Raw genomic sequence first — 17,330 nt, 5'->3', positions numbered from 1 at the left:
TGATACTTTCTGAGAAAAGTGGACCTAAACGCAAAACTTAACCGGACGCCGACGCCAACGCCAACGCCGACGCCAACGCCAAGGTGATGACAATAGCTCATAATTTTTTTTCAAAAAATAGATGAGCTAAAAATGAACATTCCTGTATTTCATGAATATTTGCTGTGGATTTAAAATGCAATTTGTTGGGGCTGCTATGACTAGGGTTGTATTGGTTTCAGTCATCTTGACCCAAGCTGAAAAAAGGGATTGACACAGGGCTTTTTTTCCTTCTTCAGAAAGGGCCTTATAAAGACACATTCCCCCAAGAGAAAGGCCCCTTCAACAAAGAGAATTTCTTTAAAATGAAGCAATTTTCCCCAAATTTTAAGCTCACTTTGGGAAATGTATTCCCCTTTCTCAGTTTTGTCGATAAATCAAGAAAAAAGCCCTGTGACATATAAACAACAAGGTCACATGAATACAGAATGGAAACACAGAAGGTCAACACATAGATTTACGCTCATAACATACCATCAAGGTCCGCCTGTAAAGCCTTGCTCATTGGAAACATCATAGACTCTGAAAACTGGGCGGACAGGACTTGCTGTAGTGAACTTATCTGTAAAACGAAACCATTTACATACATGGGCGGACAGGACTAGCGGTAGTGAACTTATCTGTAGAACAAAAAACATTGACATACATGGGCTGACAGGACTAGCTGTAGTGAACTTATCTGTAGAAAGAAAACCATGTTCATACATGGGCGGACAGGACTTGAGAGAAAACGCTGCAAATCAACAAATATGAGTCACATTCTGGGAAAATGGGGCCTAATGCATGTGCTTATAGTGTTGCTTTTATGGTATTGTTGTATGAAGGAAGTCTCTATTTAGCAAAAAAAAAAGTTTAGATGGAAATTGTCATCCCTGATTAGTCTAAGCTGGCTGGGATGACACTTCGCAGATGCATTAAGCCCCGTTTTCCCCGAGCAAGGTGAAAGCATTTGTTTCTAATCTAGAAAAATCAACACTTTAATATAGTTTTTTTAACATACTCATACAATATAAAATCTAAGCATTCTTATACTGTGAAAAAGTCTTAATGATATCACATAACAACTGTTCAACAAGACTTGTTCGCCTATATTATTTCCTTATGTAAGTGTGTCACAATATGTCTTTTATAAGGAAGGAACAGAAAGTTTATTTGAGACTTAAGAATTTACAGCTAATCCTACAGAACAATAAAGCAATAATGCCAACATAAATACACATTCATCAAAATAACAAAAACAGAAAAAGTTAAAGTGAAAAACATATCATTGAATTGTAATGCATTTTTTTTACAAATATATTTATTTCAATTAAGATCAATCCATGAATATCATAGATATATTTCAAAGGTATAAAAGGGGACAACTTACATTATCAAGATAAGCTGCAAACTGTTCTAAAGTGGAAGTTAAAATGCTGCCTTCTTGTTCGAGTGGAAATTTCTGAAAATAAATGTTATGTTGGTTATTGATTTAATTGTTACACTATTTGATGAATTACAGAAACTGAGAAAACAATACAAAGATTTGACACACACACATTTGATGACTTATGTTACTGCAACTCAGTTTTGAATGATAGTTTTTCAGTAAAAATCTTAAGATACAGCTACCTGCAGTTCAAAGTTCCGAAGATGCTGAGACAGACTCTGTGTAGCGGCACACAGTTCATTCTGTGCGGACATCACTCGCTGGCAACAGTTGTGCAGACCCACGCTGTACTTCTTAAGAACCATGGCATCCTTCTCAAACACCCCTAGCAAGCTCCGGGTCTAGAAACAGGAGAAAAACTCTGAATTTCGAATATATGTTATTATATAAGAATAAGAATACTTATTAAGGTAAATAAATACAAAAAGCCCATCTGACGAGGTAGCTTTTCAATACTGCAAAATAAACTAGAGTGTTAACAAGACAAATGTTGACGCCGCACGACGCAAAACAGACAAAAGGTGATCACAAAAGCTCACCATGAGCACATTGTGCATTATAATTGTATTATTTTCAAATGATGACTATATAAAAACGAGATTGTATTCTCAGTATTGGTGAATGACATATGTGTTTTTTGCTACCCGATTAATAGTGTTCTTTCACTGTTTGAATGAAAAGTAATAAAATTAAGAAGTTACGCATTGGCATAGTAGATTATGGTGTCAACATAGCGACTTGGAGGTAATTGGTTCCATATTCACTGTGATCTCCCGAGAGACAAATAGGTATCTTAAATGTATCTATCCAGATCAAGATATATCGACAATCTCAGGCTTTTTCCGCCCTATGCCATGGGTCCGAAATTCGGCCCCATTCCCAATGCAAATCTGATTGTTTTTTTCCCAATTGAAAAAAAAAATTCCCAATTCAAAAAAAAAAAATTTTTTTTTTTTTTACCCTAAAAATATATAAATTGACCTGATCCGGTGTAGAAAAAAGAAAGTATTGCATAATTAAATTATCTGTTGCCTTGAATTTGTTTTAAAAACTGTAAAATATGTTAATAATTATTTAAAACTTTCCTTATTTTTCTCAAAATCCGGCGCTTCCCGCAATTTTTTCCACCTCAAAAAAGGCCAAGCCTTTTCCCCAAATTCAGATTAAAAAACCTGCACTTATCACACATATTCATAATATTTTGTAAATTTTTAATGATAAGTTATTCAAATAGTCGTTATTTACCAGTTAACGGCTTCTTTGAAATATAAGAAACACTATTTACATGCGATAATTTTTCCCAATTGAGCCAATTTTGCGATTAATTTTTTTCCCAAAATTAGGGTTTTCACGACGCGAAATTCCCAAAATTCCAGTGTGGCGTTTTCCCAAAATGGAGCGGAAAAAGCCTGAATCTTTTAACAACGTTCCTCTACGACTTGCTATGCGGGTAAGAAAACTATGAAAAGCACATGTTTACAATCACTATTTTACAAAGTTGATTTAATAACGCATGTATCTTAAATAATCTATCCATACCGTGCCCCATCACCCTAAAGTAAATTTAATAAACATTGCATTTTGTACAGAATAATTTGGTTACCTCCCTTTAAGAAACAAATATGAAAGTAGCTGAATAAGTATACTTGCCTGTGGACTATCCTCCAGTGCATCTTCAAGATGCAACTTAGGCATCTCAGGCATTTCGAAATAAACCCAAATGATCAACAGTTATCACAGAAATACCAGTATGTATTACTAAGAAATAGACTGAAAGGACTGATATGTCAAAACAGGAAGTGGGCCTAATAGGTCGTCGGACTTAATTAATTGATTAAGTAGACATATCAACAATAAATATTTGCGTCCAGAAGCATTAAAAGACTGTTTACAGCTCTAGGCAGCATTGATTTGGGTAAGTATGTACTGTTGTCAGTATTTTATTGCATAAAATTTTAACAAAAAACATGAAAATTGTATTTTTGCGATAATTTCAGCGAAATATATTTTTGTCGGCACTTGGAAAGGACATTACCGCATCTGAAAGTTTATGGTAGGACTAATTTCGCGCCTGACACCGGCATTAATTCGTGTCTCGGTATCAACACGAAAAAATTATAGTTTTATATCAGGTAAATACTTTGACATGCAATTCGGCTTTGTGTTGATCACTTCTCTCTTATCATGATAACAGGTAATATATTCGGGTAATCCTATTCGGACAACGGTATCAAAGTAAAAATTACACGTGAAAGCCAACGAAAAAACATGTATAAGCCAACCATTAAAAATAAAATATTTTTAAAGGAAACATATGATTTAAAAAAATCATGATAAATGTCAAAAATATTTAATTGACATCTAATGAAATAATTTGTTAAGGTTATTTTCTAGAACACTGTAGTCTAATATGGGACTCACATCTGGTTTGCTTAAAATTACAGTTGAATGAATTAAACATTTGAATGTCTTATTAATCAGAAACAATTCAAACACGGAACTTTAGTTTAACTATAATAACTATGTCTGCAGTCTCAACCAAACTAGTCATGTTTTTACAGGACAGTAGGTCCTGTAAACTCATAATATAAAAAAAAACTTATTAGAAAAATAGGACTTGTGTGTCAGAAACCCAGTGCTCCAGCTAGCAATAAATAGAGGGGCGCTGCGCCCCTCTAAAATTTGCCCACTCAAAAAGCGCCCCTCTATTTTTCTGTCAAATGCCCTTTTGATCTCTAAATTCCTGCTTTCAGGCCGTATAAATCGCCAGAAACATCGACATGAATACACAGATAACATGACTGCCTGGGGTGTATTAAGTCAACACATTGTGAACAAACAAGCCCCAAGGGCATGGTTTGTTATCAGATCACTAATATGCCTTTTGTTGCAGACGATAGTAACATGCTGTGAAAGATTATCTCTGTGGTCACGCTTGGTTAGGCACAATCACACTCGAATGAAATCAAACTCAGCACTATTGATTTTTTTAAACTTCTGAATTCTTTGGCTATAATTTTTTGTTTGCAAAAATAGTGATTTTAATTCAAAATACCTATTAACATTTGAAAATTAATCATCTTTTTTTAATGCGAATATGCGGTTAATTTTTAGTTTGAAATAACGGCATGGAAAACATATTTGTGTTTGGATTTTATTTCTGAACTTGTAAACACTGTCTGTCCTCAATCATGATGAATTTTAACATGAATAGGGGCAGACAGTTGTTATTTCAACAAATAAAGAACTTGTCTGGAAGGAGGATTTATCACTCTGCAAGTAAAATGTAATGTTGATATTGTCATATATTTTCGCGACCTAACAAAACTGTCAACGTTGTTGACATTAGTTGAAATAACGTGTTGTGAAATAAACATATCCTATTATTAACAATAACAATGTTTCATGTTTCATTTTAATCTCTAGACTGGATGCTACTTCATGGTGACATTGATCATTCATTGTTTAGACTCTAAATGTGTCAATATAGATTTTTGTTTTAATTAATATTATTATTGTGGCCAAACATTGGCTCAAAGTTATTTAAAGCAACGAATTTAAGTAGTGACAGTCACAACGTTTTTTTGACCCAGTGAAACCCCTGAATTTATTTCATGTTTTCTTCATTTCATTTTCTTCTAAAAGGCCACTGATGCTGAAACTGGAACCTGAAAGATTAACATGCAGTTCAATGATGATAGGTGATACAAAAAACATCAAAATCCCCCTCCCCCACATACATCCAATGCACTAGTGTTTACAATTAATAAGTATATAGTATAACCAAAGTATATACTTAAGTATATTTATAACCAAATGCCCTTTTTTCCAAAAGTATGCATGCACTGATTGTAATTTCATAATACAAAATGAGGAACAGCATACAATTGGTGAAGTCATCCAATGCACTAGTGTTTACAATTAATAAGTATATAGTATAACCAAAGTATATACTTAAGTTTATTTATAACCAAATGCCCTATTTTCCAAAATTACGCGTGAAATGTGCCCTTTTTGGGGAAGCTCCCCTCTATTTTGAAAAGCTGGCTGGAGCACTGGAAACCTAACTCCTTAAGCACTGGAACATTCTAATTTTATCAGACAGGTTCTGTGTGTTCTCAGCAAATGAAATAAAACCAGCATATATATTCAAAATATTCAGCCATTAAGTTATAATATTTTCTTTAAAGTTTAGTGAATTATTTTCTTCATTTCATTAACATTACAGGCAGTTTTAGCTTAAACACATTTGCAGCAGTGCCCCCTCCCTCCCTCCATTTGTATAACCCATCATTTTAAAATGTTTGGCCCATCCTTCAAATTCAATGTCTCCTCCATTGAAATTATGTCCTACCCTTTTTTCCATTAACTTTTGTCAGTGTTCAGTGATTTTTTTACCAAAAATTAACGCCAATATTCGGCTGCTTCCCAATTGCAAAAATCGACGTTTTTTCCCCTAAATCTGACCAAAATTTCCCAAAAAATGACAATATTTTCCCAATAAAGCCAATAAGATTACAATGTCATTTAGTGATAATTTCGTAGAACGAGTGCCGATCAAGCTTGTCGAGTCGTCGCCGAAGGACAACTGACTTACGTATTGTTCGCGAATGTAGCCAAATACGATTTTACGTTGCTATCCACAGATCTCTCTGTATATTGCGGAGGATACCGACGATAGTCGATGTATCCCGATTGAGTACACCTGTTTTTACACACGTCCAAGATGGCGGCAAGCAGACGAGAAATTTGCAATGAGCGACAAAAATGATAAATAACATTCACATTAACAACTGATATCATATGGTTATTAGGGAATAATTTAATGCCTGTGTAAATTCACGCAAAATACTTCGTTTGAAATAAAAAACAACAAATACTTATTAGAAATCTGCACACTGAATGTGCGTCACGGAAATCAGTGTTGGAAAATTGGAGTTCAGTCTACTCACAAAGTTAAAGCATTTAAGATGAGTATTGTTCGAAAATGGAAAGAGACAAACATGATTCAATTTATATGTAAGTGGATCTGTGTATAATCAGATTCATATGCATATTCTGCTTTATTATGTTTGTCACGCTGTACAGTTTATTGAAATAGCATTGAACTGAGGATGTCAAGTGCAAGATATTGAAAGGTAAACAAATTAAATATATTATTTTAACTCCATTTAATACATCATTAACACAGCAAAAACGTTAAAGCGTGTTTGTTAATATTTGTTAATGTTTTCACCATATGATATATAATTTAAAAAATGCTGAATTGAATTAATACTCTTAAAGAGGTTATGATTAAATGGTGTATTTAAGAATCTATAGATTATTGCAAGTTTAATATGCATGTGGAAGGAAATTAACTAAACATTGTCTTCATTGTAAGAAGACATTAAAGCAGCACTTTATAATATTAAAATGCAGTCAAACATGCACTTTAAAATTTTAATTATGTTCTTATAATTATATTTATAATGCTTAATGTTTCCCAATTTTATGGTTTATCGCGCTATTTTTCCCAATTTCATGGCTTATCGCGCTAATTTTCCCAATCCAAATGACACAGGCTGTAACAAAAAAAAGCAAAAAAAAATACTGGTGTTGTCTTACATGTATGTTAAGAGAGTCTGACACAACTATAATGTTTTTATTGGCTGTTCAGTGTTGATAATTTTATATAACTCTAATAACATACAGTAATACTTGGTATTAGCATCATATTTTTCATAAGGAAATTCTCATGGAATTTATGCTGAATAGATTATTAAATATGAGTGAAAGATCCTTTACCGCACCTTTTAAGGTCCCTTTTTCATTATATTAGCCTGGCTAAATCTAGTCTTTATAGTACCCCTATTTCTCAACTAAATGTGTTGAAGATTCATCTTACAATGAAATCCTATATGTAAAAAAATAGTAAAAAAATAACTATTTAAACACTTCCAAAGAGTCCTCAATATGTTTACTACTTGAAGGGATACGGTCGACAATAGACAATATTAAGGTACTTTTTATATACTTGTTATTATGTATCATGTTTGCTTCAGCCTAAGAATCAAAGCAATGGTGGAAATTAATCCTTTAATGTCTGTTGAGTTGCAAAAAGAATTTTATCGTGCATTTGCACAAGGAGTTAAACAAGGCATTTATTAGAAACTTAATATTATGTTGGCAACTCAATGCACTCCAGTGCATTCGAGATGATTTTGGATCATAGAAAAGGCTCAAGAAGTTGTCTTGGATCCATACATATTCTAAACAGAAGTACCTAATAAACGAAACACAAAATCAACATCCGAAATTTTATGGCAATAATACAGACAGCAAAATCAAACAGCAGAGACTCATGCACATATTTTATCACAATAACAATATTTAGTTAATCAAGAAATCAACATGAATGGTAATTATTTAATGTATCACTTGTTAATAATAATACTACCTTCTCATCAGAGGGCATTTATATTGCTTTCCTTATTTGGACAATCTGTTTTATCATATTTCAGTGATTCATAGAACATAATCAAATTTAACATGTCAGTAAAATCAATTCCTTGGAGGAAACCCCATGATTTTGTTATAATCTGTAAATTAAGAAGTGTAGGCAACAATAAACATGTCTAAGTCTCCTGTATAAACCATCTTCGTATTTTAGTTTGCTCCATAAATTGAGACACATTCTGAGAAAATGGGGCTTAATGCATGTGCGTAAAATGTCATCACAGATTAGCCTGTGCAGTCAGGGTTTTTTTTTACTAAGAAAGTGACGCCGATAGTCGGCGTCTTCCCCTACCAGAATTTTTTCCCCACAAAATACAATTTCCCCTCCAATAATATCATTTTCACTGAAACATATCGTTGTTTAGCATTTATTTCAGTTTTAAACCTATTATTGATAATTTTGATTGCTTAATTATCCATCGCTAATACTAGCTCATTTGCGGTGGTCGCTAAAACACGTTTAAATAGAAATAAGCGTCTACGGAGTTGGATTAGAATGTGTAGTTTGCGGTTGCTGTTAATTTTTGCAAAGTCATGCGGAACATTTTGCACTATATCGCTGTCAATGTTGGTAGAAGAATCATCAAACTAAACTGTGCTTACATCTGAGTCGTTAAAGGCATGCTATATAACGTAATGGATAAAGGGAAGTCACTCTAAATGTCATTTGTGTTTGTTAACGTTTTTTTTAATGATTTTGACAGGAAACTTCTTTATTGTAATTTGGAAAAATTTCATCTAGATTTGATTGGAAATGGGGCCGTTTTTTTTGCTTTGGGAATGCCTCCATTTTCCGGAGACACAGACAGTGGTGAAAAACCTATGAAATCAGAGTAGATGAGTTATAGACATTGATTAAAACAGTTTTTATTTTTTCCCCAAATATTTCTCTTTCGCCCTCTATTTTCCCCTTTCACCCAGCGTCCAGCGTCTTTCCCTTTGTCTAAAAAACCCCTGGCAGTCCGCACAGGCTAATCAGGGACGACACTTTCCTGCTTTTATGGTATTTTTCGTTTAAAGGAAGTCTCTTCTACACGAAAATCCAGTTTAGGCGGAAAGTGTCGTTCCTGATTAGCCTGTGCGGACTTCACAGGCTAATCTGGGATGACATTTTACAAACATGCATTATGCCCAGTTTCCTCAGAACGCGTCACAATAACAAACTTCTTACCAACCTTTCCAGTTTGATTTTTGCCAATTTTGGTCCAAAAAATTAGGGCAAAGTAGCTTGCAACGAGGATAAATCGTTTACACCGGTATAGTCTGAGCAGGTACATGTATGTGTGATGCTAATTGGCTGCTATTTGCCAGTTTGTCAATGTCATGTTGTTACATGTTGTTGTTTGTCAAATGTAAAAAACATACGCTATGTGTCAAGTTTCGAATTAAATAATTAAACTTGCTACAGTACAGCCAACGCGGCACAAACATAATCTGCGGCTACGCCACGGCAAGATTATTAGTACGCGGCTGCCGAATAGTGTTTTCACGCGGCGCATTGCCGTGGCATTCTGCATCGATCCGCGCAACGACGCCGAGTCTGTATTATCCTCGCGTATTTTTGCGGAGTAAATCCGCCGCATATGTAAGCGGCGGATCGAGTGAAAAGATATCCACCTACATGTACATACATGTATGTGTAGCGTAGAATTAATTATGCGCAACTGTTAATGTTTCGTTCCATTATCATTATTAAATTTTTAATCCGAAACACACTTCAGAATTTTAATGCTAACGCGACCTTTGGCAAATTCTAGCGTCAAATAAACAGTGCTAAAATATCCTTTGTTTCATAAAAAGCGCGCGAAAATTATGCAGACATGTAGAACGTCGTTTGGAAAGTTTGGGTGTATTTTGTGTTGTATAAATACATGAACATCACGTCAGGCATGTTTCGCTGGAAAGAAAAAACGCCCCGATTAGATGTTATTTCATCATCTCTATAAATAGTAACAAATGCCAAAATGTAGTTGATACTTAAGGAAATATCGAGAATGTTTGTGTATCGTAAATATTTACTAGCATTTGCTTTAAAACTGGAATATACGGGATTATCGGGTAATTAGTAGCGATATTAACTGTATAATATGAACAAAATAAAACGTGTTTATATAGGCATATTCAAACAATAGTTATAATAAGCTGATAATTAACAAAACAACAAATACGTCGTCACCGTCTTGATTATTGATGTGGCTTCAAACTGCTAATTTTCTCAGCTTAAACATAATAGAAAAATCAACATGCAATTAATTTATAAATCCACCATATGCTGGAGCCTTGACCACTTGTATGTGTGAAATACATACACTACGGCAGGGCTCGAAATTAACTTTTTTTTCTACTTGCAAAACATTGCGAGCAGCTTTAATACCAACTCGCAAAATCAAAAACAGTCTCCCAAATTTTACAGGAAACATAAAAAAAGTTTGGACATTAATTTAGTACTATTAAAACAAAATAAAAAGTACTTAACATACACATTTTATTTCTGCAATCATACAAAGATATCAGTTTGTTGGACCAAAAGGGTATTGTTTTCAAATATAAGTGTGTCGTGTTCACTTGGAAAACAAAGTTTAAGTGTCAGTTTGGGATATTTTTAATGGGTTTTCAAATATTGAAAAAAATCAGCTATGATATTGTGTGTTGAGTGCGACGTCACCAAAATACAAATCAACGGTTAACTTTGCTTTATCTTTCGTATTTTTATTTCCGTCTGTAGGCAAAAAGAAACTACTTATGTTTGGCTTGGACGCCATGTCTGTTCAAGTTCAATGAACAAATTTGAATAGTCGACTGTTTCACAGTCTTTGTACCAATACTATCCGCGTATCTGTACTATAAGTATACCAGTCTACATACAAGGTGTGCACTTCTGCATACAGGTATTCAGACGTTCTATAAATTGACTTAACGGTCTAGCGTTCATGACGTCGGGTGCATTTATATTACTAGTTTTTTTTCACTATTTCTTTACTCGCAAAACAATACTAGTGGCTTAAAACTTAACTCGCAATCAGTATTTTTCACTCGCATTTTGCGAGTGTGCGAGTGTTAATTTCTAGCCTTGACTACGGGCGAGAAACAAACTTAATTGGCCAGACACATTAACTATGCTTATATGTATATGCTAATACAATCCGCGCACAATACATTTATTATGATTTTAATTATTATTATAATTGTTCTTTCAAAATTTGTTAACTAAATGTAACTAATAATTTTTAAAAGGTTTTTTATTTCATGATGCGCATTTACTCGGCGTCGCGGATCGCGGCATGCCTCGGCGGACAGATGAGAAGTCTCGCGGCGAAATGCGACTTGCCGCCGCATACTGACGCGGCTTCAACAACTGAGGCGGCATCGACTCGTTTCGCCTTGATTCCGCGGATCGCGAAATACGTTTGTTCCGCTTTGGCTGTACTGTAATTGTACAGGTGCACAAGTCAAATGCCCCATCATTAAGTTGCTAGATTTCGCACTGTTCATGTCGACCAATATCCATCCTATATTAACGTTGCTTGCAGCGTTGTTGAAGGGTGATCTGTCTTGGAAGTTAAAAAAGCAAACAGTCAGAAATTGTACGACTACCATGGTATTACGGGTATAAAACAAATGAAGATTTGATTAAACGCCTAACAAAAACCACTTCTCCTTCAAGTGGCCTTACTTCGCCCTAAATTGGACTCACTAATCCATAATTTCAGCAGAGGGAGAAGTCACTTCTTCCTCAATTTTGAATCTAGGCTGAGCCCTGTAATCCCAAACACAAATTAAAAAAAAAAAACAATTTGTACAAAGTATAGCTTCAAATAAACAATGCTTATGTATTTCTTGTTGATCCTTTGGCCCTTTAAAAGCCTGCAAAAATTGCAAAACATGAACGCGTCACGTTATCAGCATGTAAAGTGTGGGTGCATTGATTTTTGTATAACAACTTTTGAAACCCATAGAACATTGAGATCTTTTTATTTTTATAAGAAGTTTCGTAGTTATTTTAATGTCCCCCACTATAGTAGTGGGGGACATATTGTTTTTGCCCTGTCTGTTGGTCTGTTGGTTGGTTGGTTGGTTTGCGCCAACTTTAACATTTGCAATAACTTGCAATATTGAAGATAGCAACTTGATATTTGGCATGCATATGTATCTCATGGAGCTGCACATTTTGAGTGGTGAAAGGTCAAGGTCATCCTTCAAGGTCAGAGGTCAAATATATGTGGCCTAAATCGCTCATTTTATCAGTACTTTTGCAATATTGAAGATAGCAACTTCAAGGTCAAAGGTCAAATATATGGGTCAAAATCGCTCATTTAATGTGCACTTTTGCAATATTTCAATATTCAAGATAGCAACTTGATATTTTGCATGCATGTGTATCTCATGGAGCTGCACATTTTGAGTGGTGAAAGGTCAAGGTCATCCTTCAAGGTCAAATATATGTGGACGAAATCGCTCATTTTATCAGTACTTTTGCAATATTGAAGATAGCAACTTGATATTTGGCATGCATGTGTATCTCATGGAGCTGCACATTTTGAGTGGTGAATTTCATACATGCCATAATTTTTCAGACCAATTCCGGGACATTGAGTTAAATTGTCCGGGACTTTTGCCGATTTTCCGGGACATGTATAAAATGTAGCAATATTTATAGACGTATGCATTTTGATACGTTTTTTTTTGTTTCGCATCGTTAATTGCAATAGTTCGAAAGCCTATCCGAAATACACTTGATCTATTAACGTCAAATTAAACATTACTACTTCCGTTACTAGATACAAGCCACGTGTTTTCAGTGTAAGCGTTCTAAACATAGATGGTGACGTCACTGCGTTATTGTTATTAAGACTGGTGTGTAACGCGTAGTTGTTGATACGCCTTTATTCACTCAGCGATGTTGGACTTCATATGTGTGAACAACTATCCTTTGCCCTTGCGCAGCGGGAAATAATGACGTAGTAGATTAAAGTCAATTAACAACCACATTAAACAATGCCGCCTTTTCGGTTTGACCGCGAACGTGAGACAATCGAAATGATAACAGGACCCCTGTTAATTGATCGATTTTGACACGTAGCGTAGTCTGCCTATTCGGGTAGGCATTGTCATGGAGACGCTGCAGATATACACAGATTCGAGGTGCAGTTAAGCCTAAGAAAAGGTACATGTATATATGGATTTTGTAAATTCCGGGACATTTGACAGATTTGCGGGACAGCGGGACAAGTTCTTCATTTCCGGGACTGTCCCGGACAATCCGGGACGTATGGCATGTATGGGTGAAAGGTCAAGGTGAAGGTCATCCTTCAAGGTCAAATATATGGGTCAAAATTGCTCATGTAATGTCACTTCTGCAATATTGAAGCTAGCAATTTTATATTTGACATGCATGTGTATCTCATGGAGCTGCCCATTTTGAGTGGTGAAGGGTCAAGGTCAAGGTCATCCTTCAAGGTCAAACGTCATATACGGGGACATAGTGTTTCACAAACACATCTTGTTGCAAATCATATGAATACGTTAAAAGCCTTAAATTAAACATGGAAATATTCAATACATAGAAAGACAAGTTTTTAATTGGTACTTGGTAAGATTTATAGAAAGATGCAATTTTTTGTTACATTCAATCTAAATTGAAATTCACTTGATTGGATGTTATTACTAAATATAGACAGTGCTTGATGATCCCATATCACGTCACTTGATTCAGGCATGTGAAACATGTCGGTTGACCCAGCTTCCATGTTTAGTATGACTCAGACAATAAATTGAAAACACAATTAAATATAATTTTCCTTAACCTGGGTTTATGATTAGCTATTAATAAATTAATTGGTTTGAAACAGTAAATTAATAATAATTAAAATGCTATAATCCCTGACCTTAAGCATTATATGCTAAAAACTAATACCTCGGGTCTTCTCCTATTTGTATGTGGACCTCAAACTATTACTGGTACATTGAATAACACGACTCTGCATTGGTTAAATAAGACCTCGATACAAGACCTTGTGTCAAGACCTCAGGTCAAGTCGAAATGACTCCATGTCTGTAGTGTTACTTCGCACCCTAGCTATGGAGTCTATAAGTGCTTCATAATGTTATTTACAAATGTACAGGACTTATATATCGTCAACTATTAGCGACTTGAGCTGCTGAGGGGTAAGAATTCTTCTTCAAGGCTTTAAGAGCATTTGAAGAGGATAGCCAGCCTCTTATTGCTTAAAGTCCCTAATGTTTCATGTATGTTAATAATATAATTTAATTACCTTTAAATGCTTATTATGCCCCCCTTCGAAGAAGAGGGGGTATATTGCTTTGCTCATGTCGGTCTGTCGGTCGGTTGGTCGGTCTGTCGGTCCGTCCACCAGGTGGTTGTCAGACGATAACTCAAGAATGGTTGGGTCTAGGATCATGAAACTTCATAGGTACATTAATCATGACTCGCAGATGACCCCTATGGATTTTGAGGTCACTAGGTCAAAGGTCAAGGTCACGGTGACCCAAAATAGTAAAATGGTTTCCGGATGATAACTCAAGAACGCATACGCCTAGGATCATGAAACTTCATGGGTAGATTAATCATGACTGGCAGATGACCCCTATTGATTTTGAGGTCACTAGGTCAAAGGTCAAGGTCACGGTGACCTGAAATAGTAAAATGGTTTTCGGATGATGACTCAAGAACGCATACGCCTTGGATAATGAAACTTCATAGGTAGATTGATCATGACTTGCAGATGACCCCTACTGATTTTGAGGTCACAAGGTCAAAGGTCAAGGTCACGGTGACCCGAAATAGTAAAATGATTTTCGGATGAGAACTAAAGAACGCTTTTGCCTAGGATCATGACACTTCATAGGTACATTGATCGTGACCCGCAGATGACCCCTATTGATTTTCAGGTCACTAGGTCAAAGGTCAAGGTCACAGTGACAAAAATCGTATTCACACAATGGCTGCCACTACAACGGACAGCCCATATGGGGGGCATGCATGTTTTACAAACAGCCCTTGTTTAGCAATGTGTACTCAACGAGGTCGGGAGCAGAACTGACTGTTCAGAGAGAAAATGCATGCTATTACACTATCTACTCACGATGGGTACTCGGACATTTCCATAATTATGTCATAAGTTTTAATACCTCGGCCAAACTACCGGAAATCTTAATGACTATACAAACTAAAATTAACAATATACCTAAAGTGAAATAAACAGAAGTAAAACGGTGTAAATGTAAAAATCACCATACATATTGAATCTGAATTACCCCATCCCAATTCGCTTTGTATATGCACTTGTGTTAAATGGCAGATAATATTGTTTATGAAAACAAATGGCTTTAAAAGAAGGAATACTTGTAGATTGATTTTTACATGCTTTCATGGTACACTCAATACATGTTTATGCTACATTGAGAACATTGCATGTTAAAAATGTTAAACAGGATTTAGATTTCTTCAATATTGGTCATATTTGGGTTTTAAAAATAATAATCGTACTTATACTTGATTAAATGGAACTGGATAGTGTTGGCACATGTATGTAGCCAGTGATCAACACATATGGTAGGGTTTACTTAAATACTGAAATAAAAGTGGGACTACCAAGTTTTAGTTTATGACTGGTTCAACTTTTGAAAGCTAGTGGAAGCGCTGGAAATCTATATCAATGTTTCTACTAATGGTATTGTGTTAGTTAAACTTATCTGCAATATATCAGAAATATGCGCCCTTTTGTACTTTACAATGTCAGGGTTGCATGTGGGTGACAAATTCTACAGATACTGAAATATTTAACTTACAAATGTAGCATATGTCTTCAAGATCTTAAGGAACAATCACTGACCAAAACTGAAACAGAAAAATACGCATAATACTTAGATAGTGCTTTAAATATGCTGATTACTAACAGTTCCAGAATAGTCCATTGGTTTCAGTCCCCGTGAATGAATTTCTTGGAAAACTTTATTTATAATTAATTAAGAATTTTCCTGATTGTATATAGTAAAAACATGTAAATCGACATGCCCATCGTGTGCTTACACACTTTAAATTAAAAAAAAAAAATTACAGTTGTAGTCAGTAATTTGTCATGAAATGTACATGATTGGGAAAGGTAAGTGATTTCCCTATCACAGTGTGAAATTTTAATCAATTATTCCTTCATATTTAAAAGTACTAGACTTTGACCTAGTGTATAGAGCAAGTGGAATAAATGGGAATTGTACACTGCTGTACCTGAAGTTAAATAAAACAGTCAGTTAAAACAAATATCCTTTGTGGCGAAATACTTCTTTGAATTCAGTTTTCAAATTAAAACAGTCATGTATAAAGAAACAAAAATTGACTACTATGCACAACTCCTGAATTACATATTTGTCATAAATGTAAATATTTTACACGGCTACATAAACATCAATTGGCTAAAATTGATCAATAATACATGAACCTACATGTATAATTATTGAAAGTTTTAACAGTTGGGTGTACTGTCTAAAATTGTGTTTAAATTAAATACTTTAAAGTCAGAAGGATTTTTTACTTGTGTTTCGCAACATTGCCTATACATGTGTGTAATCCTGTTTCCCATGTAACTGTCGGGTTTTACTTCAAATGGCTTGAAAAGAAGGAATACTTGTATTTTGCTGTTAACATGCTGTCATTGTACACTCAATGCATGTTTATGCTCCGATTAAAAAGATTACATGTTGAAAGTGTTAAACAGGATTTAGGTTTCTTCAGAACTATTCATATGCAATTCACATGCCTCATTTGGCTAAAGGATAAACAAATGTAGAAAGCTAGCTTAAGTTACCTTATTGTGTACTGTACGTAGGTTAACTCTTATTGCTTAGTTGTGCCCACAAAAAAACATATTATTTGGCGGGATTTATTCATTGAATTTTATGGAACATTATGTACAAGAGGTATACTGAAAGTATGTTATTTTTGTTATAAAATGATCGCAATTTTCAGTCACCAAACTTGAACAGCATTTAAAGGGGCCTTTTCACAGATCTTGGCATTTTTTTAACTTATTCATTAAATGCTTTATATTGATAAATGTAAACATTGGATCGTAAAAGCTCCAGTAAAAAATCAAGAAAAAAATAAAAAAAGGAAAAGAACATTGCCCGGAGCAGGTTTCGAACCAGTGACCCCTGGAGTCCTGCCAGAGTCCTGAAGTAAAAATGCTCTACCCTACTGAGCTATTCCGCCGAGTATACAGACATGACGTATTTTATACCTTATATAAGCAATCTTCGTAGTTTTACAAAATTTAACGACAAAAACAGAACTCTCCAAATTATTCAATCGTTTCGCGTTGCAACGCTTTATAATTTTTAGGTTTTAAAA

The 17,330-nt window shown here is 34.8% G+C and overlaps 2 protein-coding genes across 10 annotated transcripts in view; one reads left to right on the top strand and one right to left on the bottom strand.

The window, feature by feature from the left end:
* LOC127832465 (DCC-interacting protein 13-alpha-like) overlaps positions 1 to 3,267 on the bottom strand; it is a 69,205-nt gene extending 65,938 nt beyond the window's left edge. For 2 of the 3 annotated variants that reach the window (XM_052357950.1, XM_052357951.1), the window contains exons 1-4: positions 3,119 to 3,267; positions 1,651 to 1,809; positions 1,409 to 1,480; positions 514 to 601 (exon numbers count right to left, since the gene is read on the bottom strand). In XM_052357950.1, coding sequence (XP_052213910.1) covers positions 514 to 601; positions 1,409 to 1,480; positions 1,651 to 1,809; positions 3,119 to 3,172 — 373 coding nt within the window. In that variant the 5' untranslated portion in view covers positions 3,173 to 3,267. Of the gene's footprint in view, positions 1 to 513; positions 602 to 1,408; positions 1,481 to 1,650; positions 1,810 to 3,007; positions 3,057 to 3,118 lie in introns of those variants that run through there. The other variant, XM_052357952.1, reaches the window with a different exon arrangement.
* Positions 3,239 to 17,330, top strand: part of LOC127832467 (thioredoxin reductase 1, cytoplasmic-like) — an 89,035-nt gene continuing 74,943 nt past the window's right edge. For 4 of the 7 annotated variants that reach the window (XM_052357960.1, XM_052357964.1, XM_052357959.1 and 1 more), the window contains exon 1: positions 3,464 to 3,600. In XM_052357960.1, coding sequence (XP_052213920.1) covers positions 3,519 to 3,600 — 82 coding nt within the window. In that variant the 5' untranslated portion in view covers positions 3,464 to 3,518. Of the gene's footprint in view, positions 3,384 to 3,463; positions 3,601 to 16,874; positions 16,912 to 17,330 lie in introns of those variants that run through there. The other 3 variants (XM_052357962.1, XM_052357963.1, XM_052357961.1) reach the window with 3 other exon arrangements.

This window comes from Dreissena polymorpha, chromosome 5, assembly GCF_020536995.1.
Source record: "Dreissena polymorpha isolate Duluth1 chromosome 5, UMN_Dpol_1.0, whole genome shotgun sequence".
Classification (NCBI taxonomy): domain Eukaryota; kingdom Metazoa; phylum Mollusca; class Bivalvia; order Myida; family Dreissenidae; genus Dreissena; species Dreissena polymorpha.
Note: the sequence above shows the minus strand (reverse complement) of the source record. Positions and strands in the feature narration are given on the sequence as shown.